This window comes from Jaculus jaculus, chromosome 9, assembly GCF_020740685.1.
Source record: "Jaculus jaculus isolate mJacJac1 chromosome 9, mJacJac1.mat.Y.cur, whole genome shotgun sequence".
Classification (NCBI taxonomy): domain Eukaryota; kingdom Metazoa; phylum Chordata; class Mammalia; order Rodentia; family Dipodidae; genus Jaculus; species Jaculus jaculus.
Genome location: NC_059110.1, coordinates 132,319,746 through 132,345,382, shown reverse-complemented (window position 1 = coordinate 132,345,382; position 25,637 = coordinate 132,319,746). Strand labels below are relative to the sequence as shown.

Here is a 25,637-nt window from a genome sequence, read left to right as displayed (position 1 = left end):
CAAAGTAGGAAACGTAATTAGCAAATATTAAAATTGCTAGTGACACTGAGTTGCTGGAGATATAAAACAAAATCCTGTGAAAAGGAAATTTAAGATTTATAGTCTAGATGAGAAGACTTTTAAAAGAGAAATAGCAAAGTAATAATCCATCAAAAGACAAAGGGATTTCTGTCTCATGAGGTCATCATACTTGAAGGCACGTAAATTCATGACTTGAATTGTGTCCCTGAAGCATCTGAGACTGTGACAGTAATTTTAAGTTCCAGCGCTCCACTGCAACACCAGAAGATTTGGAGACACTCAGCTGTTCAGTGTAATGAGCCACTTAGCAATGGCAATTATTTGTATTGAGCAGTGCTTATTTTGTATTCCTGCCAGCCATATTTTTTTCCAGTTGAAAATTGACTAAAATATCTCTCTTGTGTCTGTTTTGCTATATGGACTTTATTCCTCCCCAGCCCGTATCTTTTTACCAATTTTTAAATGTTTCTTATGACCTAAAGCTGGCTTTACCATCATTCTACAGGTTATTTAAAAATCTCTGAATTAATAACCAAATCCATTTAATTTTCTACTTTTGACTACCAAATTATCAATTAAGTTTTTGTTTCTAAAACAATTATTTTTGGTTGACACATAACTATACATATTTATGGGGTATGTTTGGTATATATGCATATTGTATAAGGAACCAAATCCCTGTCATGTTGAATACTTGTTTCTTTGTGATAAAACACCTAAAATTGTATAGCTTTATGAAATAACTATATCATCATTATCTGTCATCATCCTAGTGTGTGGTATTGAAGATAAACCCAGGGCCTCATTCATATATATGCTAGCCATGCACTCTGCCACCTGATAAGCAAAATTAAATCCATGGCTTTATGCAGGCTAGCCATGTATTCTACCACCTGGCATGCAGCATTAAACCCAGGGCCTCATGCATCTAGTCCTGTGCTCTACCACCTGGCATGCAGCATTAAACCCAGGGCCTCATGCATCTAGTCCTGTGCTCTACCACCTGGCATGCAGCATTAAACCCAGGGCCTCATGCATCTAGCCACATCTCCAGCTTGTCCTCCTGCTGTTCTGAGTCACAACCACTGAGAAATCATTAACTCTATCCTTTGAAGTGATTAGCTATGTATTTATCCCTTGAAGAATTGAATATAAGTATCTCATTCATTGTGACTCTGTAACATAAAAGTTATTCTAAATTTACTTGAAAATATTATCCTATATTTTTAGTAAAATATAAATAATACCAATGTAGAAAAGATTTAAAGCATCACATCTGGAAGTAGAAAAGTAGAAGTCTTAAGACATCAGTTTAATTTTTTTCATGAGTATGGAACATTTTCTTGAGGTCCTATCATTTTGGAAGCAGGGCATACCTGTGTGGGAACCACTAATCCACTTTTTGTCAGTGTTGCTTTAGAAAGAGTCTGTCTGGAGAGGACTTACCTAATAAGAGTGCTTATATTCCAACCAAAGCATGTTTTCAGCATCTGTGTTGAAGGGTTGTTATATTCTAAAGAATGGAGCTAATGAATGTGGAAGGGTGGTGATTAGATTATCCTGAATGGTCTCATGTTCTATAAACCTCCTCTCCTTCCATTGTATCGGGTAGAGTAGGGTGATGATAATGGCCTTTCAGAAGATGCTTTCTTACTGTTACTGAGATAAAGGGTAAATGGTGGAAGGTTATCTAAATGATTGAATGAAGGCTATGATAAAACAGTCTTTCCTGTTCTACGTAGATTTTTAGAACAAGGAATCTGTAGGTATGGTGCCCAGTGCACTTCAGCACATTCCCAGGAAGAGCTCGCAGAGTGGCAGAAAAGATACGCCTCACGGCTGATAAAACTGAAACAGCAAAACGAGAACAAGCAGCTCTCAGGCAGCTACATGGAGTCCTTGATCGAGAAGTGGATGAACTCATTATCTCCTGAGAAAGTGGTGAGGATAACAACAGTTTCTGATTGTTCTGCTAAACAATGAACTTGATTGAATCTTTGCTTTTTCATGTGCTATATTTTGGCTTATTCCCTTATCTATCAAGAACTTGTTTTTGATAAAGTGGGGTTATATATAGCAAAAGTAGACCCCTTCGATTAAATAAAGGGCATAACAATCATTTGCTTGGAAATTTGAAACTCTTACTACCTTCTTTCACAGATTTTTTTTTTTTTGTTTTTTGAGAATTGAAACTTTTGGGCTGTAGAAATGGCTTAATGGTTAAGGCACTTGCCTGCTAAGCCTAAGGATTCATGTTAGACTCTGCAGGTCCCACATGAGGCAGACATGCAGTTATGCAAGCACGCGAGGTCGCACGTGGGCACTGGGTGGTGCGCCTGTTTGCAGTTGGATTGCAGTGGCTAGAGGCCCTGGTATGCCAGTTCTCATTCTCTTTCTTCTCGCCCCCATTAAGAAACAAGCCAGTCTGTTGGGCTTGCTTCAAAAAAGAGTTTAAAATTATTTCTATTTATTTATTTTAGAGACAGAGACAGACAGACAGACAAACACAATGGGCATGCCAGGGCTTCCATCCACTGCAGATGAATTCCAGATGCATGCACCACCTTGTGCATCTGGCTTATGTGGTTATTGGATAACTGAACATGGGTCCTTAGGCTTTGTAGGCAAGCACCTTCACTGCTAAGCCATCTCTCCAGCCCCTAAAGCTTTTTTTTTTTTAAAATTTTTATTAACATTTTCCATGATTATAAAATATATCCCATGGTAATTCCCTCCCTCCCCACCCCCACACTTTCCCATTTGAAATTCCATTCTCCATCATATTACATCCCCATTACAATCCCTAAAGCTTTTAAATATATTTATTTTGCAAGCACAGAGAAGGAATGTATGTGCCAGAGCCTTTTGCCACTGCAAATGAATTCCAGATATGTGGGGACAGGGGAATACAGCTTGGGCTGGCAGACTTTGCAAGCAAGAGCCTAACTGCTGAGCCGCCCCTACCTCAGGGAGCTTTTGATCTTCACTTTGTGGTTCTTAATTTTCTTCTGTTAACTTTACTATATATTGTTCTTACAAAAATAACTGATAATGAATGTGTTCAATAGTTCGTTTGGCAAACAGTCCATCGGTTTGTGAACGGTGACACGCGTTCTCTGTGCTAATGTACCGTGTGCTGTCAGTGGTGCCTGACACAAGCGCTTTGTCTGCAGCTCAGCGAGAGCGTGGAGGGAGTAGAGGTCGAGCACAGCCCTGCCCTGGCCCTGACCGTCAGCACCAAAAAGTCTCACCACACGTGGACCTTCGCTCTCACTTGTAAGGTATGGGTTGTGTGCTCACTAGAGAGTATGCATTCCGTTCAGTTCCTTGAATCTCTCGTGGACCTTTCAATGTCTGCTAAGCAAACGTTGAAAACATTTTAATAGTCTTAGTACATTTTCTGTAGGCTGTGTACTACGTTAAGATGGACCTCCATTTCAGTCATTAAACTACATTTATTCCCACTTTGAGATAAGAGCATGGTAGATGTTTAGAATGCTTCCTTTTCTTTGTATTAGTAAAGCAGTCTGACATATATTGCTTTCTTAACTTAGGACATAGGATGGGGCTCATGGATTAAAATATACTTCTTGATAGTTGCATCATTTTAATCTGGCAGGTCTAAGAATTTTAAACCAATGGCAATTTGTTTTTATATTGGATTTGATTATTTAACAAATTCTGTTTGTTTTTGTGGTCCTGAGGATTGAACCTGGGGCCATGAACATACTAGGCAAGTGTTCTACCACTGAGCTATGTCCCCAGTCCTAGACAGGGTATTTAGTATGAGGCATGCTCTGCAGTGCTTCTCATCTTAAATTATGATAGTCAAAATTTAAGATTGGAGCAAAGCCAAGAACATTATAGTGAGTATGTTCCTTGGAAGAGTTTTTTGTTCTTCCTGGTGGTGTTTTTCCTACTGTACCATTTGTATCTTGAGCTGAGAAAAATTGATGAGTGTTTCACTTCAGCGCTGAACACAATCCAGCGATTTCAGAGCTAATGGCCTCCTACGAGGCTGCTGACTTTAGTCTCCACGCTCCCTTTTGGAGGTTAAGGGCGATACAAGGTGGTAAATTTTGTCACAGGGAAAGGTGAACATACTGTAGTAGGACACAGTAGCTGGTGATGTCAGTGAAATATATCATTTTTAGTAATTACTACTTTTTTTCTAACCATTCTCATCCTTTTCCTTAAATGACTTTTGAGTAGTTTGTAATGTAACAGTATCTTAGAAGCATGGGAAAGTAACAGTCCCTTATGGAAATATTTTCATTGAAGAGCCCAGTTACAATTGGAATTTTCACCCCCTTGTACTCAATGCACTATTTTAACTTCCTTGTAGCCTGCAAGAATGCTGTGTCGTGTAGCATTGCTTTATGATGCTCATCGTCCTCATTTTAGTATCATTGCAATATCTGCCGGAGATAGTACTACCCAGGTATCACAAGAAGTCCCAGAAAACTGTCAAGAATGGATAGGAGGAAAGATGGTCCAAAATGGATTAGATCATTACGTGTATAAAGTCGGGATAGCATTTAACACAGAAATATTTGGAACTTTTCGCCAAACCATAGTTTTCGACTTTGGATTGGAACCAGTACTCATGCAAAGAGTAATGATTGATGCAGCTTCTACAGAAGGTAATATTTAGACTTTTTTCCCCTGATACCATGTATTAAAAGGCAACATTAAAAGATATGTACTGACCCTTAAGTTTTCCATGGATAGGAAGGGAATGATAAAAGAAAAAGAATCCCCAGCTAATTGACTCATTTACTATATGATAGCCACAAAGTGGGTCACATTGTGCTCTGATCTCTGTATTGACAGTCATTGGTAAATCTCATTTTGAGGTTCCTTAAACTTATGTGCATAGATGATTTTGTCAACCGATTTTTTGTTAAAGTAAGATATTTTAGTATTTGGCTTACTAGAATGTCTTTCTGATGGTAATTGTGTGTACATCTGCAGTTTCCATTTCTGTGTCTACTGACTTTACAGTTAGTTTTGCTGATATTAGTACATTATCTTTGAATGGAAAGCCCTCACTATAGCGAAAGTCAGTTTATACAGTCATCAGTGTAAAGGAGACCAGGGGTCTGACAGGACCTGCTCCGTGCTTTGCGGAGGAAACCCAGGTTTCAGTTAGTGAGCGCCTGCCTCCCTGCTGCTTACCTGCTGTATATGTTTGTCATATTAGTGTCTTGACCTCAATTTTATGCCTCGATCCAAGAGGAAAAGGGAAGGGCATTTTAGCCCCTTTTTCTTTGGCTGCAAGCAGGGTTGGATTTATAGGTGCATTATTTTATTCAACAAATGCGTAAGGATCTGTTTAGTAACATTTCATGGAGTAAAGCTATATGAAACTCGGTGTTGTGTTGATGCTGACCAAGCGTCCTGTGACTGGTGTCCCATTTATAAGAACCTGGGACAGGGCATTCTTCATGATCAGATGCAAGGGTTCCGTGCTCATTGCTTACTTGTGAGGTGAGGTTAAAGGAACCTTTTTATTTTTATTATGCTAGCAGAGGGACATTAAAAACAGATAAAGACCTGAGGCCATAGCACCTGCAGATCTTGGCAACCGAATACAATGTAGGAAGTAAAGAGGTTGCCAAAGCGAACATCAAAGACATTTTCTCCTTCTTGTAACACAGGTGGTACTCTTTTTTTTTTTCTTTTTTTCTTTTTTAATTTTCTAGTGACATCCTCATAGTTTGGTATCTTTAAACAATATTTTACTTTTAAGTAGCTACATTTTTTGAGTATTAAAATAATTTCACATGAGAAAATTTGTGAAGGACGGGGAAACATTAGACGTTGGAAAGATTAATTTCATCTAGTTAAATTTGTTGTTCAAGGACAGAACAACTTATTACAAAAGAATGATACAAAATGTACAAAATCTATTTTCTGTTACAAACTTTTGAGTATTTTAAAAAGAAAAACTAGCTGGGCATGGGTAGCGCACACCTTCAATCCCAGCTCTCGCTAGGCTGAGGTAGGAGGACTGCCAGGAATTTGAGGCCAGCCTGAAGCTACTGAGTTAGTTCTAGATCAGCCTGGGCTGGAATGAGACCCCCATCTCAAGAAATCAAAAACACCCCCCCCCCAAAAAAAAGAGTGGAGTAACGTAAATCTGTGTTTTGGCAAGCTAGTGACATTTGGCTAACCATTTTTGGTTATTCTTTGGATTAGCTGACCTGTTGTACTAATCTTTAGTTCTATCTGTTAGTTCTTCTGTACTTAAAATTGATGTCGCTAATGTCTTTTTTTTTGTTGTTGTTCATAAAAATGTTTTCTTGCACGGTTCAGTTTGTTTCCATATGTACTGGGAGTCACAGTAGCATTCTTAGGCAGTAGAAGCAGGATATAAGTAGTGTTGTGCTTGTTCCTACCCCTATCTTAGTACCAGTCAGTGGTTTTGATTATCAGGACAGAGTTCTTCGCAGCAAAAAACCTGAGCAAAAAATTGTTGCGGTACAACTGTACGAAGAACGTAAAGTGGCAGTATCCTGTTTTATATCTGTTCCTGGATTGCTCTTATGGTAATGTTAAGAGACAGAGCAAAACAGCTACTTTTTTTTTTTTTGGTTTTTCAAGGTAGGGTCTCACTGTAGCCCAAGCTGACCTGGAATTCACTATGGAGTCTCAGGGTGGACTCGAACTCATGGCAATCCTTCTACCTCTGCCTTCCGAGTGCGGGGACTGACTGGCTCCTTTGACATCTGGCCGTAGCCAGTAGTATTCTTGGAACTTGTTTGGTTTACAATTTAGAAGAAAAAGTCATTCTAGGGATAGGTCTGTATGCCTGGGCTCCATCCTTTTTCCTGATGTTTTGATTACATGATGAGTTACAATATAATTTTGTTTCTTCATGCAAAGAAGGTTAGTGTGAAGTCAAACTGGAGCAAGTGAGACATGCCTCTGAGCACCGCTTGTTCCTCCCACTTGGCTGGGCACGCATTTCCAAGCTAAGTCTTTGTTCTTAAGTTGATGTTGGGTACCTGTATTTCTTTTCCATTACACATTTGGGCCTGCTAGGCCATGTGTTAGTTTACTGTGAATTTCTTTTTAAAAATTTATTTATTAGAGCAAAAGAGAGAGAGAGAGTAAGTGAATATGGGTTTGGGTGCCTGAGGGCTTCTAGCCACTGCAAACACACTCTAGATGCATGCTCCACCTTGAGCATCTGGCTTACGTGGATCTTGGGGAATTGAACCTGGGTCCTATGGCTGTGCACGCAAGCACCTTAATTGCTAAGCCATCTTTCCAGCCCCTTACAGTAAATTTCTTTTTTTCCCTCAATTTTTATTAATATTTTCCATGATTATAAAAAATACCCATGGTAATACCCTCCCTCCCCCCTTTTCCCCTTAGAAATTCCATTCTCCATCATATCCCCTCCCCATCTCAATCAGTCTCTTTTATTTTGATGTCATGATCTTTTCCTCCTCTTATGATGGTCTTGTGTAGGTAGTGTCAGGCACTGTGAGGTCATGGATATCCAGGCCAATTTTACAGTCAGTTTCTTAACCTGTGTTCTGCTGAAATGAATAGCAACACCTATGGTAAGAAATTCCCTCGTAGAGTCTCAGTGTGCCTCAGTGATCGAAGGTTCTCTGCATCTATCTGCTTTGCCTGTGGGCTTCTTTACATGGTGTGTGACTCTTAGCAGATGGTGGTTTCCTGATCTATTGTTCCGTATTGGTTGTCCCTCAGCTTTTGAGGGGAGTGGAGAAAACAGAAACTCCATGGATTTTGTTTTAAACATTATTGTCATGACATGTAAAGTATCCAGAGCTTTCCTATTTATGAGCCATGAATGGATTTTTTCTCTAGTAGTTATATGGTAATCTTGTGAACTGTTTAAGAAGTGTATGTAACTTTAACTTTGTTTTCAGTTTTTTTCTTTTATTTAATGAGATCCAGGTTCAGAAAAAGATAATGCTGTATTAAAAGGTACTTTTGGACTGAACTTGTAGGTATGACTTAAAAAGTGTATAGGTGGCAGAAGGCTCTTACAATGGAAGGAGTTATTTTTCCCTTGCTTAGGAAATTGCCTTATGCGCTGCCTCCTACAACTTGGAGTATTAGAAAATTTTGGACTTCAAATGTTGATTTGGAATTGTGTTTTGAATATCCAGAAGTAGCATGTTAAAATTTTACATTTAAATCTGCAAGCTTGGTACACATTTTTGTGCTGTGTGACAGTAGGGCATGCTGACTTGAGCACAAAATTGTCTAACTTAAAAGTTATTTCCAGAGCTGGGCGTGGTGGTGCACGCCTTTAATCCCAGCACTCGGGAGGCAGAGGTAGGAGGATCGCCGTGAGTTCGAGGCCACCCTGAGACTCCATAGTGAATTCCAGGTCAGCCTGGGCTAGAGTGTGACCCTACCTCGAAAAAAAAATAAATAAATAAATAAAAAATAAATAAAAATCATTTCCAGGGCTGGAGTGATGGCTTAGCAGTTAAGGTATTTGCTTGCAAAGCCAAAGGACCCAGGTTTGATTGCCTAGGACCCATGTCAGCCAGATGCACAAGGGGGCACATGTGTCTGGATTCGTTTGCAGTAGCTGGAGGCCCTAGCACACCTATTCTCTCTCTCCCCCTCGCTCTCTCTCCCTCTTTCTTTGTCAAATAAATAAGTAAAAATTAAAAAAAAAATTTCCAATTTCCTTTATGTTCTCTTCAAGTTAAGGATGGATGGATATATATATATATATCTATATATATGCACGTGTGTGTGTGTGTGTGCGCGTGCGCACACGCGCGCGTGTATGCACTTACAGTCATATATGTGATTGGGAATGCAATAGGAAGAGATTTAAAATTTTTTTTTTATTGACAACTTCCATAATTGTAAACAATATTCCATGGTAATTCCCTGGATATCCAGGTTATTTTGTGTCTGGAGGAGCACGTTGTAAGGAGTCCTACCCGTCCTTTGGCTTTTCACCCCCTCTTCTGCAATAAGCCCTGAGCCTTGGAAGTTGATAGAGGTATTGTAGTGCTGAGCATTCCTGTCACTTCTAGTAGGAAGAGATTTTTAAAAAATTTTTTTTATTTTTATTTATTTATTTGAGAGTAATGGACACAGAGAGAGAAAGAGGCAAATAGAAAGAGAGAGAGAGAATAGGCACACCAGGGCCTCCAGCCACTGCAAATGAACTCCAGACGCGTGTGCCCCCTTGTGCATCTGGCTAATGTGGGTCCTGGAGAATCGAGCCTCAAACTGGGGTCCTTAGGCTTCATAGGCAAGCGCTTAGCCGCTAAGCCATTTCTCCAGCCCGGAAGAGATTTTTAAAAGTGGTTGTGACTAAGGTCAGTGTAAGTGAGAAGTATGTGAAAAAATGGAGGTGCTCTTGATGCTGTCCTGTTGCTTCCTAAAGAGAGAATACGGATGGAGTCAGCAGTCAAGAGTGGCTTATTTTGCTTTAAGGTTGCAGTTGGGGAAGGGAAGGAAGGACATTGGAATTGTTGTGAACTTCTGTATTACTATTTATTTGGGCAGTCAGGATTTGTAAAGCTGCAGACCAAAATATTTTCTAACAAAGGGTGTGATCTTTAATTTTGGAAGCCAAAGGACCCATGTTCAACTCCCCAAATTCTGTATAAGCCAGATGCACAAAGTGACGCATGTGCTTGGAGTTTGATTACAGTGGCTGGAAGCCCTGGTGCACCAATTATTTCTCTGTCTCATAAAAGTGTATACCATCACACCCAGCAAAAAAGTATGAATACAATATTAATTTTAGCATAGTCTGAATTCACATAAGTAAAATTTAAAATATAAATATGAAATATAGATTTCCTACACCCAGCAAAAAAGTATGAATACAATATTAATTTTAGCATAGTCTGAATTCACGTAAGTAAAATTTAAAATATAAATATGAAATATAGATTTCCTACCCCCAAATAATAGGCATCTTTCTACTATATATCAAATACATCCTTTAATCATTTATTTTTAAAGAGGTGATGATGGGTTGGAGAGGTGGCTCATTGCCTAAGGTACTTGCCTGCAATGTCTAATGACCCCAGTTAGGTTCCCCATTACTATGTAAAGCCAGATGCATAAAGTGGCACATGTATCTGGAGTTTGTTTGCAGCTGCTAGAAACACTGGTCTGCCTGTACTGTCTTGTCTGTCTGTTTTGCTTCTGTGTCTCTCTGTACTTGCAAATAAATTAATAAAATATTTTAAAAATAAAGAGCTGATTATTTGGTTTCTTGCTGTACTTCTGCTGTGTATCATTTTGATATTTTTAATGTGATTTATTAAAGTAAGAGTTGCTCTGTAGCAGTGGATCATACGGAGCTCACTGTTTGCAGCATTCCTCCTGCCTCTGCTTACGTAGTGCTGTCATTACAACATGCTCAGCTTCTTCTTGACTTCTGACTTAAGGATGGAAACAATCGCATACACCCTTGTATGTGATGACTGTGAGCACCTGAACTTCAGTGAGGATGTGATCTGTCTGGGAGTCTTGGCATTGGCATGATTTAACTGCTTTTTGCAGCTGTGCTGTAATTCATGAGTAGTCAGAGCTAATTCTAGAGTTGATAGGAAGAGTGGTTAGATTAGTTTAGTGAACCTCTATTTGTGAGGTTGCCACACAGGCTAGGCCATCAATCTAGACTATTTTTGTTTTGTTTTACTTGAGGAAGGGTCCTGTTGTATAGCTCTGGCTGACATGATACTCTCTATGGATCCCAGTTGGCCTTGAATTTCCAGTGATCCTTCTACCTCAGCCTCTGGAATATTGGAATTACAGGCATGTGCCACCACACCTGATCCACCCTAGAGGATTTTTTTTTTTTTTTGTTTTTTTGAGGTAGGGTCTCACTCTGGTCCAGGCTGACCTGGAATTAACTCTGTAGTCTCAGGGTGGCCTTGAACTCATGGCGATCCTCTTACCTCTGCCTCCCGAGTGCTGGGATTAAAGGCGTGCGCCACCATGCCTGGCTCACCCTAGAGGATTTTAAAAGTAGAAACTTTTAATGAGAGGGCCATTTAAAAAAAATTATTTGTTTGAGAGAGAAAGAGAGAGAGAGAGAGAATGGGCATGCCAGGACCTCCTGCCACTGCAAACTCAACTCCAGACACATGTACTACCTTCTGCATCTGGTTTACGTGGGTCCTAGGGAATCAAACCTGGGTCTTTTGGCTTTGTAGGGAAGCGCCTTAACCTGTAAGCCATCCCTCCAGCCTGAGAAGGCCATCTTTACATCTGTGATAGTTGTAGTTATCTTTGCATTTGAGAGAAATTTGAGAGAAAAAAAGCCTTTTAAAAACTTTTGGCAGCTTGCATAAGTATAGGCAATAAACCATGATAGTTTCCATCCATCCCCCCATTCTCTCATTCTCAACCCCTCCCCCTGAATCCCTTCTTTTTTTCTAATCAGTCATGATCTTTTCCTCCTATTATGATGGTCTTGCGTAGGTAGTGTCAGGCACTGCGAGCTCATGGATACCCAGTCCATTCTGTGTCTGGAAGAGTGCATTGTAAGGAGTCCTAGCCTTCCTTGGCTCTTATATTCTTCCTGCCACCTCTTCCGCAATGGACCCTGAGCCTTGGAAGGTGTGATAGAGATGTCTCAGTGTTGACTACTCCTCTGTCACTTCTCAGCACTATGGTTCCTTTTGAGTCATCCCCGTGGTCACCACCATCTGAAAAGAGAAGCTTCTTTCTAACCAAAAGTGAGAGTAGCATTAATATATGGATGGAAACATTAAGAAAGTGCTTACAGGGCAGTTTGGTGGGCATAGTGTATGCATGTATCCAGACAACAGCAGGCATTATTCCATGATTTCCCCCACGGTAGGCTTTTGACTGGGTTTTCAGTGCCAGGCAAATACTCCTTCTTTTGGAGCAGGCCTCCAGTCCAGTCCAGTTAGATAGCGGTTGGTTTCCCCTGCTGTAGGCTCCAAAAAGTTTTTATTGGTGTGTGGAGGGGAGGAAGTTTGAGGTGGTAGGGTCTTGTTCTAGCCCAGGCTGACTTGGAATTAGTCTCAGGCTGGCCTTGAACTCAGTGTTCCTCCTACTTTAGCCACTTCTGGCAAAAAAAAAAAATCCTTTTTTGAAGGAGTAAAGTTATAAATTAGGACAGGACCTTCACAATTTTGTTAAGATAATAGGATATTTACTACTATTGAGAAAAAGCCCTTGGTGGATGACTATACATACATGTTTATAATGTGTGTGTAATATTTAGAGTTTGCAGAGTCAGATCCAGGGGTTAGTCCAGGGGTAGAAGACTATACATACATGTTTATAATGTGTGTGTAACATTTAGAGTTTGCAGAATCAGATCCGTGGGTTAGTCCAGGGGTAGAAGATTACATACATGTTTGTAATGCGTGTGTAACATTTAGAGTTTGCAGAGTCAGATCCGGGGTTAGTCCAGGGGAAGAAGACTTGCCTAGTATGTATGGACTTTGAGTTTCATTCAGCACTGCAAAAATTGAGTGAATAAACAAACAAATAAAAATTATAAAAGCACTAACTCAACAATACATCTTTTTTACTATTTTTTCCTTTATGTTTTGAAAAAGTGTCTCTATCTAGCCCAGGCTGTCCTGGAACTCATTCTGTGTCCCCAGGCTGGCCTTGAACTCATGGTGATTGATCCTTGGACCTCAGCCTCCTGAATGCTGGGATTAAAGACATGGACAACCACACCTGGCTTAAAACAGTCATTTTAAGGGCAAGGCTTATCCATTGCACTCTGGATGTGCTGACTCCTTCATTTTCCCCAAATTCAGGAAACTCGACTGCATTTGTGATAGTAGGGGACTGTGTTCACTCTCCCCTGTTTAAAATAAATAAAATGGGATTTCAGTCAGATCCTTTTTTTTTTTTTTGTTTTGTTTTTGTTTTTTGAGGTGAGGTCTTGCTCTAGCTCCAGCTACCTGGAATTCACTATGGAGTCACAGGCTGGCCTCAAACTCACAGCAGTCCTCCTATTGCAGCCTCTCAAGTGCTGTGATTAAAGGTGTGTGCCACCACACCTGGCTAGTTGCTCTAAAAATACTTTATTATTATTGTTAGTACTGTTGTTGTTGTTGTTGTTGTTTTTATTTTAGAGAGAGACAGAGGGGGAGAGAATTGGTGCGCCAGGGCCTCAGCCACTGATATCAAAGTCCCAATGCTTCCTCCAACTAGTGGGCATGTGCGACCCTGCACTTGCCTCACTTTTGTGCATCTGGTTTACATGAAATCTGGAGAGTCGAACACAGATCCTTAGGCTTTGCAGGCAAGCACATTAACTGCTAAGCCATCTCTCCAGCCCTTTTAAAATTTTTTTAAAATTTTATTTTTAAGTTGAGGTAGAGTCTTACTCTAGCCCAGATGTATAGAATGCATTTTATAGTCCCAGCTGGCCTTGAACTCATAATAATCCTCTTACCTCTGGCTGCTGAGTGCTGAGATTCAAGGCATGTGCCACCATGTCCAGCTCTCGTATCTTATTTTTGTTCCTTTTTCTGAGATGGGGTCTCACTCTAGTCCAGGCTGACCTGGAATTCACTTGTAGTCTCAGGGTGGCCTGGAGCTCTTGGCGATCCTCCTACCTCTGCCTCCTGAGTTCATTGAAACTAGGTCTTATCCTGATCAGTCAAACAACTTTATTCCTTTTTCTAGATGTCCTCATATTTCACTCAGTAGACAATAACAGGCACAGACTGGGCGCCATTCTTGGGATGGCTTTCATATCCCCCCCCCCCTTTTTTGGTTTTTTGAGGTTGGGTCTCACTCTAGCCTAGCTGACCTGGAATTTATTCTGTATTCTCAGGGTGGCCTTGAACTCATGGCGATCCTCCTACCCCTGCCTCCCGAGTGCTGGGATTAAAAGTATGTGTCACCACACCTGGCTTTTCTCTCTCTCTCTTTTTGTTTTTTTTTTTTTAATTTTTATTTATTTATTTGAGAACGAGGGACAGACAGAAAGAGAAAGAGGCAGAGAGAGAGAGAGGGAGAGAGAGAGAGAGGGAGAGGGAGGGAGAGGGAGAGAGGGAGGGAGGGAGGAAGAGGGAGCTAGGGAGAGGGAGGGAGGGAGGGAGAGAATATGGGCGCGCCAGGGCTTCTAGCCACTGCAAACAAACTCCAGATGCGTTCGCCCACTTGTGCATCTGCCTAACGTGGGTCCTTGGGAATGGAACCTCGAACCGAGGTCCTTAGGCTTCACAGGCAAGCGCTTAACCACTAAGCCATCTCTCCAGCACCCCCCTTTTTTTAAACATTTTATTTTTATTTATTTATTTGAGAGGGGAAGAGGGAGCAAGAGAGATAGAATGGGCATGCTAGGGCTTCTAGCCCCTGCAAATGAACTCTAGACACATGTCCCACCTTGTGCATCTGGCTTTCGTGGGACTTGAAGAATTGAACCTGGTCCTTAGGCTTCGCAGGCATGCACCTTAACCTTTAACCCATCTCTCCAGCCCTCCCCCCCCTCTTTTTTTTTTGTTTTTTTGAGGTAGGGTCTCACTCTGGTTCAGGCTGACCTGGAATTAACTCTGTCATCTCAGGATGGCCTTGAACTCATGGCGATCCTCCTACCTCTGCCTCACGAGTGCTGGGATTAAAGGCGTGGGCCACCATGCCTGGCTTCTCTCTTTTTTTTTTTTTTTTTTAAAGAAATGGCATGAGCTTCATATCGTGGTGGCTGAGGAACGAGCAGTGTTGTGCACTTGTGTCTTGTAAAAGATTTGTGTTTGTAGGTAGTCTGCTTGTGCACAGAAAAGAAAAAGCCATTAGCCTTTTAGTCTCTTTCCTCTTTGTCTAATGAGCTGGGGATTGGTAGTAGGAGGCGAAAAGTGATGATTATCACTTGGTAAAATTTGTCTTTCAAAGAATCCATTAGCTCTTTTTTCTTGCAGATCTTTTTCATGGCTAAAAAGAGTTAAGTTCTAAATGCTAATCCTCCTTTAAATGCTGTTAACTACTTGTGGCATGGCCTAGCCTCAGGTGTATAAGATGGCCCTTATATGGATTCCCAGTGATAGTGCTCTGTTAAAACAGTCACAAAGTAGTTCTGGTATGGGGAAACTACTGTCAGTGGGTTTTTGTATTATTTTAAGGAATTTTAGCTCTGGTATATGACGTTCTCTTACCAGATGTATAAATATGTAGTTTGAGAATTTAATGTCGTGTTCCTTAAAAATGTGTTTCTTGCTTCCATTTAGATCTTGAATACCTGATGCATGCAAAGCAGCAGCTGGTGACCACAGCTAAGCGTTGGGACTCTTCTTCTAAGACTGTCATAGATTTTGAACCTAATGAAACTACTGATTTGGAGAAGAGCCTTCTGATCAGATACCAAATCCCTCTCTCTGCTGACCAGCTTTTTACCCAGTCTGTTTTAGACAAATCATTGACCAAGACCAACTATCAGTCCCGGTTGCATGACCTGCTCTATATTGAAGAGATAGCCCAGTATAAAGAAGTCAGCAAGTAAGTTCCTTAACACTGCTCTCTGCTCACCCTCCCCCAACCCTTTCATCTTTCCTTTTGGTGGTATTTGTAATTTTACCATGGAAATGTGCTTAAGTGAATATGGGTAGTAAATGATTATTGTTTGCTACCTGTAGTCTGTCTTCAGTATGTGTGTGTATGTGTGAGAGAGATTGAGAGAGAGAGAGACAGGGTCTTGTTCTGTAGCTCTGGCTGCCCTGGAGCTTGCTGTATAGACCAGGCAGGCATTGAACTCTTCCTGTCTCTGTGTCTTGAGTGCTGGGATTATAGGTGTGAGCCATCCCACCTGGCTCTGTATTCTGCCTTTAAGTGATAGATGTGTGAGCAAGGATTGTGCGTGGTACTTGGTTGTCTTTCACAAGACCTTCCTGAGGACCAGCTCTTTGTCGCGCTGGTACAGCTGTGGTCTTGTTTGTTAGAAACCTGGTGGTGGAGGATGGTCATAGCAAACATTCAGTTCATATTTGTTAAATAAATGTGAAAAAAGTAAAACATGTGTTCTGAAAGTTCATTTAAGAATGGTGCGATTTATATTTTCAGAAAAGGTATTTGATGATGAAATATTTTTACAGCAGTTTGTAAGTATTTATTATGTTTTATGTTTTCATTTATCACAGCTGAAGACCAAAGAACTTAACTCAAAATCTTATTTGATCCTTTTAAGAAAAATAATCTTAAATGAAAGTATGAGTGATAGAAACTATTAATAAGATCATTGTTATATTTGGGAGTAGCTTTTTGCTGTTTAGATAAACTGAAGATATACCTTAAAAATTAAACTACCATGAGACATGACTACAGTTTTGTAAGTACTTTTCCTTAGTGTAGCCTAGCTAACAATAATTTTTTATTTATTCTAGGTAGGGTCTCACTCTAGCCTAGGCTGACCTGGAATTCACTGTGTAATCTCAGGGTGGCCTCGAATTCAGTGATCCTCCTCCTTCTGCCTCCTGAGTGCTGGGATTAAAGGTATGTGTCACCATGCCCAGCTAGCTAAAATATTTTTTTGTTCAAGCTGCTTTATTGGTGCCTTACCATTAATATAATTAATAGATTGTGAACACTTGTTAAAGGTATATTCAGAAAAGAATAAATGAAAACTTAAAAGTTCAGTGTGCTAGCTGGGTGTGGTGGTGCACGCCTTTAATCCCAGCACTGGGGAGGCAGAAGGAGGAGCACTGTGAGTTTGAGGCCGCCCTGAGAGACCCTACCTCGAAAAATCAAAAAAAGAAAAGTACATTATGCTAGCTATTTGGAGAATAAATATGATAAATATGATTTAACCTTTTAAAGAATTTAATTTCATACAAAATATATGTACAAAGCTGGGCATAGTGGTGCACGCCTTTTATCTCAGCACTTGGGAGGCAGAGGTAGGAGGATTGCTGTGAGTTTGAGGCCACCCTGAGACCGCATAGTGAATTACAGGTTGGCCTAGGCTAGAGTGAGACCCTACCTCGAAAAACATATATACATATCACAATGTGCAAAGTCAGTGTAATTTATTTCCATTGTTCTAAGGCTGCATCATGGTCCATCTGTGGTCAGTTCATTCTCATATTCATCCTCACCCCAAGTTTTGATACGTAGCCTAGGCTGGTCTTGAACTTGCCACTTATCACCTTTTCCTCCCATGTGCTGGGATTACAGGACAATTTATGATGTCTTTAAAGGCTTTTGTTGATTGTGTCTATAGGCTATTCTAATGAAATTATTAAATAATGATAGAGGCTTATATTGTGTACACTACTCACATTAATGTGTATGTGTATTGTTTGCATTACTATATCTTCTTTTTTCTTAGGTAAGAACATTATAATCAATCACAAATATTGGTATGAAATAGAGTTTAAACTTACCAGAGAGCTTGGCATGGCCATAGATACCTGCAATCCTAGCAGTTAGGAGGCAAAAGCAGGAGGATTATGAGTTCAAGACCAGTTTGGGGCTGCAGTCCACAACACAAGAAAAATAAAACCCAACCACCTTACCAGGAGACCATTTTTATTTTACTTTTTTTGTTTTAAAAAAAATCGTTTTTATTAATACCTTCCATGATTATAAAAAATATTGCATGGTAATACCCTCCATCCCCCCACTTTCCCCTTTGAAACTCCATTCTCCCCATCTCAGTTAGTCTCTGTTTTGTTTTGATGTCATGATCTTTTCCTCCCCTTATGATGGTCTTGTGTAGGTAGTGTCAGGCACTATGAGGTCATGGATATCCAGGCCATTTTGTGTCTGTGGGGAGCACGTTGTAAGGAGTCCTACCCTTCCTTTGGCTCTTACATTCAAAATTTTATTAAAAAAAAATTTGTCGGAATGGCAAAAAGAAGTAACCCTATTAAACTGGTCAGATACTGCTCAAGAAATAATTACTCTTGGATTTAAAAGCCAAGATAAAACTGTCTTGAACATAACATCAGTGTGAGATAAGCTCTGCTGGTGAGCTAAGTCGGTGTGTTGGGAGGATATCTGGCCTTTTGTAGTGTGGGCCTCCCTCCCTCCCTCCCTCCCTCAAAGTAGGGTCTTGCTGTAGCTCAGGATGACCTGGAATTCATGTGTAGTCTCAGGGTGGCCTCAAACTCATAGTAATCCACCTACCCCTGCCTCCCGAGTGCTGGGATTAAAGGTGCGCACCACTTCGTCTGGCTTAGAGTGGCTTTTCAAAACTTTGAACCTTGTGGTTTAATTCTATCTATTAGGTAATCACACTGAAGAAATAGAGATAAAGGTAGTATTTCTGTACACAAATATTTTCCAAAGGGTAAGAAAGAATAAGTTAATTGCCATGCAGCTGTGAGGCTGAGCATCCTAAAACTAGTGGAATCATGTTCTTAGGCATCTTGTACTAATAATGATAGGAAGGGAGGAAATGTAATTATGAAACCTTACCCACTGCCATTCCAATGCCACCCACAGATATGTATTTTTATACTTTTTTTTTTTTTTTTAATGGAAGCACTGGGAAGAGGAGTTTGATCACATATACTGGTTGGCACCGTAGGTGATTTTTAAGTTCTGATCATTGTTTCCTCTACTTTTGAAATGTTCTTTAATGGCCACATTTTATAAGGAGAAGCAAACAAATAAATATAAAGTCATGTGGCACAGTGTCTATTGCAACCCTTAATGTTCATGGTTGTGAAAATACCTTGAGGTATGAAAAGAAGAGATTGTGGTTAGATAGAGTGTGCTGACATGTTAGTGAGATAGCTTATAGTGTTTAAATTTTTTTTTTTTTTTTTTTTTTTTTGGTTTTTTGAGGTAGGGTCTCACTCTAGCCCAGGATGACCTGGAATTCACTATGTAGTCTCAGGGTGGCCTCGAACTCACGGTGATCCTCCTACCTCTGCCTCCCAAGTGCTGGGATTAAAGGTGTGCGCCACCACGCCCAGCTTAGTGTTTAAATTTTTTAAAAAATTAATTATTTATTTGCAAGCAGAGAAAGAAGAGAGACAGACAGAGAGAATGGGCATGCCAGGGCCTCCAGCAATTGCAAACAAACTCCAGATGCTTATGCCCTTTGTGTATCTGGCTTATGTGGGTTCTGGGGAATTGAACCTGGGTCCTTGGCTTTGTAGGCAAATGCCTTAACTACCAAGCCATCTCTTCAGCCCAATTATAGTCTTATTTATTTATTTATTTATTTATTTATTTATTTATTTATTTTTATTTCTTGGTTTTTCAAGGTAGGGTCTAACTCTCACTCAGGCTGTCCTGGAATTCACTATGTAGTCTTAGGGTGGCCTTGAATTCACAGTAGTCCTCCTACTTCTGCCTCCCAAGTGCTGGGATTAAAGGTGTGCACCACACCAGGCTGATTATAGTCCTTTTATGAGAACATTTGAGCTTTTTGCTTTTTTTTTGAGGTAGGATCTCGCTCTAGCCCAGGCTGACCTGGAATTCACTGTGTAATCTCAGACTGGCCTTAAACTCATTGCAGTCCTCCTATCTCTGCCTTCTATGTGCTGGGGTTAGAGGTGTGTGCCACCATGCCCAGTAGAGAGAGAGAGAGAGGGGGGGGGGAGGGGGAGAGGGAGGCAGACAGACAGGGACAGAGAGGGGGACGGAGGGAGGGAGGGAATGAGGGAGGGAGAAAGAAATAGCAAGAGAGAGAAAGAATGGGTGCCCCAGGGTCTTTAGCCGCTGTAAATGACTCTAGATGCATGTACCACCGTGTGCATCTGGCTTTACACGGGTTCTGGGAAATCGAACTCTTGTGGTGTTGGGTTTTGCAGGCAAGTGCCTTAAGTGCTACGTGATCCTTCCAGCCCCCTTTCTGTTTTTTTAATCTTTAAAACTAGGTGATAGTTATTAACTACATTGGGGATATTCACAAGCTGAATTCAGTCAATTGGATCACTTTCTTGTCTTATACATGCTCACTGTATAAGAGTTTTGAATTAGAAATAAGAATTCACAGGTGTAAATTGAACATGTGAGAATTCTTGAAAATTTCCTGTGATACTCTCCCCCAAAGGCATATCTATATATATGGGAGCTGTTACATTGTATTTGTGATTTTGGTAGGCTTGTAAAACGTAGCGCAGAACCGTTCAGAAGTGGAACGCGTACAAAGAAGCTTCCTATAGTGCTTGTGTAGTGCTCTTAGGGCCTCTGTGAGGTGCTAGACAAGGAACACCCGAACAGTATAGAGGTTTCCAAGTCTTTGATAAAATTTCATGTTGCTTTAAAGATTTTTACCTTGTTTTCCCTTACTGTTCACTTTTGAAGCATTACAACGCCCACACTGGTCTTGAATTTTCTATTTTGAGATTCTTGAGGGCTGGGATTGTAAGCATATGCCAACCGCTTCCTTTAATGATAGTGTTTATGTGTGTTTTAATCGTGCCTTAAATTCAATTCATGTGTGATTGTTAAGTCTTTAAGCACAAATAATGTAACTAAGATTTTTTTCTTTATAAAGAATTTTGGGGAGTTTTATAATACAGAGCTACTGAACTAGACTAATGAAGGGCCTAAACTTCTCTCCAACTGGAAAGGGTTACTTAGTAAATGTTTCAGGGTATGTGGACTTGTAGTTTGGCTTTTATATCTGCTTTGTTCCATTTCTTTGTAAAATCTAGCTGTGGTCAGGGGCTGTAGAGAAAGAATCTGAAAATTGAATTATATGCTTAGACCATGTTCCATGGTGTCTAAGTGAGTCATTTTATTTGTCTGGTCTGTTGAATTGATGACAGTCATCACAGAGAATCTAAATCATTGTTAGAATTGCTCTGTTATGGTTTGAGACCCAGCTTTAAAGATTGAAAACAATGGTATGGCTAAGTGGACTTATCTCTTTAAATGACTTTGATGTGTATTGACAGTAATGTGTGCTTTATGACCATTGAAAGATGTATTTTTGTGACTTTTTGTTTTGTTTTTGAGGTAGGCTTTCACTCTAGCCAAGGCTGACCTGGAATTCACTATGTAATCTCAGGGTGGCCTCGTACCTCTGCCTCCTGAGTGCTGGGATTAAAGGCGTGCACCACCATGCCCAGCCTTTTTGTGATTTTGTAGTTGAATTTACAGGGCTTGTGGGGTGTTTCCTAAAGTTGAGAGAATGTATAAGTTATTTGTGAGTTTTGACAATTTAAACAGAATGCTATGAATCATGAAAGTACCAGGGGATTCCTAGTGGCTTCTTATATTTTGATGATAGTGATTGGACTGATTTTGACACAGTTACTTTGGCATTCTGTCATTGATAGCAAACTGAAAGAAGATTAGACAAAATATGTTTGGGTTTGCACCTAGATTTAGCATTGGAATTTATCTGTTTTTTAAAGGGATTATTATTATTATTTTTAGTTTTATTTACTTATTTGACAGAGAGAAAGAGAGAGAAAATGGGTATGCCAGGGCTTTCAGCCACTGCAAACAAACTCCAGCCACATGCACCACCTTGTGCATCTGGCTAACATGGGTCCTAGGGAATTGAACCTGGGTCCTTTGGCTTTGCAGGCAGATTCCTTTAACTGTTCAGCCATCCCTCCAGCCCAAGGGTTGATTGTTTTATTGCAGCCTAGAAATTAAGATTGAGTGTGGGACATGTACAGGGAGTGAGGAATATGTGCTGCACTTAGGTTGTAGAAAACACCTTCAAGTTCTTCAAGGTTTGTTTTCATGTCGGTTATCCTCATTCATATGTTGGTATGCATTCAATGATCCTACCTTGAAATGAAATCTGCTTGATGCTAAGATACATTTTCTAAAGAAACTGAGCTGAAGCAGTTGTGTCCATTAAGCAGTCAGTGCCAGACTAATTGGGTCCCTGTGGCCAGCTCTGTGCCCATAGCTGGCATGGCAGGTCTCATGTGGTACATGTCATCATGACCATGAATGTGGCTTCTGTTGTTCCCCTCAGTTCTCACCCTGTACCAGCAAACCTAGGCGTTTTCTTATTGCTTGGGCTGATCTTTGTTGTTCATATAGTCAGAAATCTCATGAAATTAAATTCACTATACACCTTTGATGTTTAAAAAGTAAAATAAACTTAAATACATTCTAAATAATGTTATCGTTGGTAGGGACATATTTCTTATTAGCTAGGCATTTTTTTTAAAATTTTTTTGACTCTTTTTTTTTTTTTTTGGTGTGTTTTTTCGAGGTAGAGTTTTACTCTAGCCCAGGCTGACCTGTAATTCACTCAGTATTCTCAGGATGGCCTTGAACTCACGGTGATCCTCCTACCTCTGCCTCCCAAGTGCTGGGATCAAAGGTATGTGCTACTATGCACAGCAGCAAATGTTTCTTTATTTTAAGATTTTATTTTTATTTACTTAAGAGACAGAGAAAATGAATGAATGAATGGGCATGCCCAGGGCCTCCGGCCACTGCAAACTCACAGTAGACTTGTGCACTCCCTTGTGCATCTGGCTTACGTGGGTCCTGGGGAATCGAACCTGGGCCCTTTCACTTTGCAGGCAAGCACCTTAACTGCTAAGCTGTCTCTATCCCTGACAAATATAGTTGAAAACTTGACTGGCTTTTAGGAATTATGCAAGCTTTAAGGTTGATTTCAAAATGTAGTGTTGCAACAGTGGAAAGAAAGACTAACTATTAGTAGTTCTAACTTTTTTGCACTTGTATGTGTGTACATGTGTATAGGTGTACCAGGGCCCCCCTTGCTGTTGCAAACAAACAGCACTTTGTGTGTTTGGCTTAAATGGGATGCTTGAGAATTGAACTCTGGCTGGCAGAGTTTGCAAGCAAGTGCCTTTAACCACTGAGCCATCTCCCCAGACCCTGGGATTATAACTTCTAGTAGAAAGTGTATGCCTGCATGTTGAACATGTGATGACTCTCTTTTTATTTTTTTGTGGAAAAAGCCATGTTTTTTTGGCTTTGTCATTTCCTTGTGCCTCTGTTATAAGAATTTTTATAGGAGGCAAACAAAATATCATGAGGATTCTCTTGCTATAAAATTTTGGGATTAATTTTTCATGCCTGCTAAAGTATGATCAAGTGCTTTGGGATGGACGATTTAAGTAAATACAGCAGTGACACATACATATATCCTTAGATAGTTGAGAAATATATTACAGAAATTTCAACAATTTGTTAGGGAATAATGCAAAATTGAAATGAGAATATAGTACCTTGACAAAAACCAGATTATTATAGAAATTTAAAATTAATTCATTGAACAAAATATATTGATATTTCTCTTAAATAAATAAAAAATAAATAAAAGGGCTGGAGAGCCGGCCGTGGTGGTGCACGCCTTTAATCCCAGCACTTGGGAGGCAGAGGTAGGAGAATTGCTGTGAGTTCAAGGCCACCCTGAGACTCCATAGTGAATTCCAGGTCAGCCTGGGCTAGAGTGAGACCCTACCTTGAAAAACCAAAAAAAGAAAAAAAAGGCTGGAGAGATGGCCTACCGGTTAAAGTTCTTGCCTGCAAAGCCAAAGGACCCAGGTTGATTCCCCAGTACCTGCATAAAGGCAGATGTACAAGGTGGTGCTTGCATCTGAGCTCATTTGCAGTGGCTGGAGGCCCTGAGGTGCCCATTGTCTCTCTTACATACACTGTCTTTCTCTCTCTCTCTCTCTTAAATAAATAAAACGTTTAAAAAAATGTCTTGAGGGTTCAGTGAGAGGTTCTAGGATGGTCGCTGCTGATTGTGAGGCAAACGAGAGACTGCCTCGCATTCCCTGTGCTGTCCTCTAGACCTACAAGCATGTGACCAGCACTGTGGTTGAGGAGCCCAGGAGGAAAGAGTCACGTGTGCCTTCAGGGGAAGATGATGCTTCAAGTAAATATCCCCCCCCCCCCCAATAAGGTCTCTGTCTAGTCCAGGCTGACCTGGAGTTCACTATTCTCTCAGGCTAAGCCTTTCACTCTTGGGAGATCTTCCTACTTCGGCCTCCTGAGTGTTGGGATTAAAGGCCTGCACCACCACACCTGGTTTAAACTAAATTTTGATAAAAACTCCAGATTTCACTTACATGTATGGCAGTTCTGTGAGATTAAGAAGTAGAAGAAAGCTGGGTGTGGTGGCACACGCCTTTAATCTCAGCACTCAGGAGACCGAGGTAGGAGGATCGCCATGAATTCGAGGCCACCCTGAGACTCCATAGTGAGTTCCAGGTCAGGCTGGCTAGAGTGAGAGCTTACCTGGGGGCTAGGTGTGTGTGTAGGGGGAAGTAGAACAAAAGTGTTGAACTAAAGGAAACAGGATATGAGAATAAGCATGGAGGTTGGGCGTGGGAGCTGCAAATTGGTTGTTAAGTTGAAATGAGACGTTTGTGTGGGGAGATACAGGAGACAAAGCTTAACTTCTCAGTGGCAGACTTGTACTTTACAGATTAAAAAAATATTTATTTACATACATGGTGTGTGTGTGTAGGCATGTGTATGTGTAGGCGTGTGTGTGCCACAGTGAGCTTGTGGGGGTTAGGGAACAACCTTGTTGAAGTGTCTTCTACCTTCTTTTAGACGGAGTCTCTTGTCACCGTAGGTGGACACCAGTCTGGCCCACTAGCTGCAGATGCTACTACTGGCTCTGCCTCCCATTGTCATAGGCATGTTTGGCGCTCAGAGTTTGTGCCACTTGGCAGCTAGCTTTCAGTGGGTACAGGGAAGATAGAATTCGCATCCAGTTTTCAGTGGGTTCAGGGAAGATAGAATTTGCATCGGTAGGCTTTGCCAGCAAATTCCTTTTGCCACTGAGCATTTTCCCACTCCTGCATTTTACAGAATTTTATTTTTTATTTTAATGAGAGAGAGAGAGAGAGAATTGGTGAGCCAGGGTCCCCAGCCACTGCAGTCAAACTCCAAATGCAGGAGCCACCTTGTGCTACGTTATGCACTTGTGTTATGTGTGTGTCTGGCTTACATGAGATCGGGAGAGTCGAACATGGGTCCTTAGGCTTTGCAGGCAAGTGCCTTAAGCACTAAGCTATCTCTCCAGCTCAATGGAGCTAATTCAACGATAGTTTAGAGGATGGATTTGAGACAGAAAGACTTGTTGGAAGTTAATTATTGTCATAGTTCAATTTAAAAATGTTGATAGGCAAATGAATTACATGGAGGAAGAACTTATAGATTTGGTAATCATATAATGGGGGAAATGAGTACACAGTGGTGAGAGAGGCAAGAGCAGAAGCAATTCAGCTTCCGGCCTGGATACTTAGGTAGATGATAGCTCATTTCGCATAATGCATGGAAAGATTGGTTTAAATTTGTATTTTGGAGGTTAGATGGTGTATATGGACAAAGGTTTCCACTAGTGAGTAAGAGAGGCCATGCTGGCCTCTTAAAAAGATGCTGCTTTTAGGTTGAAGATGGTGGCACCGGTAGACAGGCATGAGAAAACCGTGTGGCTTTATAGAAGTCCATGGAAGAGGGAGTTTAAAGAGGAGAGGGCTCGTTTGATAAAGTGCTTGCTCTGCAAGCATGAGGACCTGATTTTCCTTCCCTAGCACCCGTGTAAAAAAGCTGGACTGGGTAGCTCTCACCTGTGATCCCAGGGCTGGGAAGGCAGAGACTGGAAGATCACTGGGACTTGCTGGCCAGCCAGTTGACCCAAATCAGTGAGTTCCAGGTTCAGTGAGAGACACTGTCTCTTAAAATTAGAGAACAATTGAGAAAGACTGTAGATGTTGACCTCTGGCCTCCACATG

At 40.8% G+C, this 25,637-nt stretch overlaps 1 protein-coding gene and 1 pseudogene across 5 annotated transcripts in view; both read left to right on the top strand.

Moving 5' to 3' along the window:
* Window positions 1–25,637, top strand: part of Helz (helicase with zinc finger) — a 181,032-nt gene that overhangs the window by 58,009 nt on the left and 97,386 nt on the right. For all 5 annotated transcript variants that reach the window (XM_045159247.1, XM_045159244.1, XM_045159245.1 and 2 more), the window contains 4 exons: window positions 1,764–1,962; window positions 3,195–3,302; window positions 4,367–4,664; window positions 15,216–15,483. In XM_045159247.1, the coding sequence (XP_045015182.1) occupies window positions 1,764–1,962; window positions 3,195–3,302; window positions 4,367–4,664; window positions 15,216–15,483 (873 nt within the window). The remainder of the gene's footprint in view (window positions 1–1,763; window positions 1,963–3,194; window positions 3,303–4,366; window positions 4,665–15,215; window positions 15,484–25,637) is intronic.
* On the top strand, window positions 12,707–12,847 carry LOC123463631 (annotated as a pseudogene).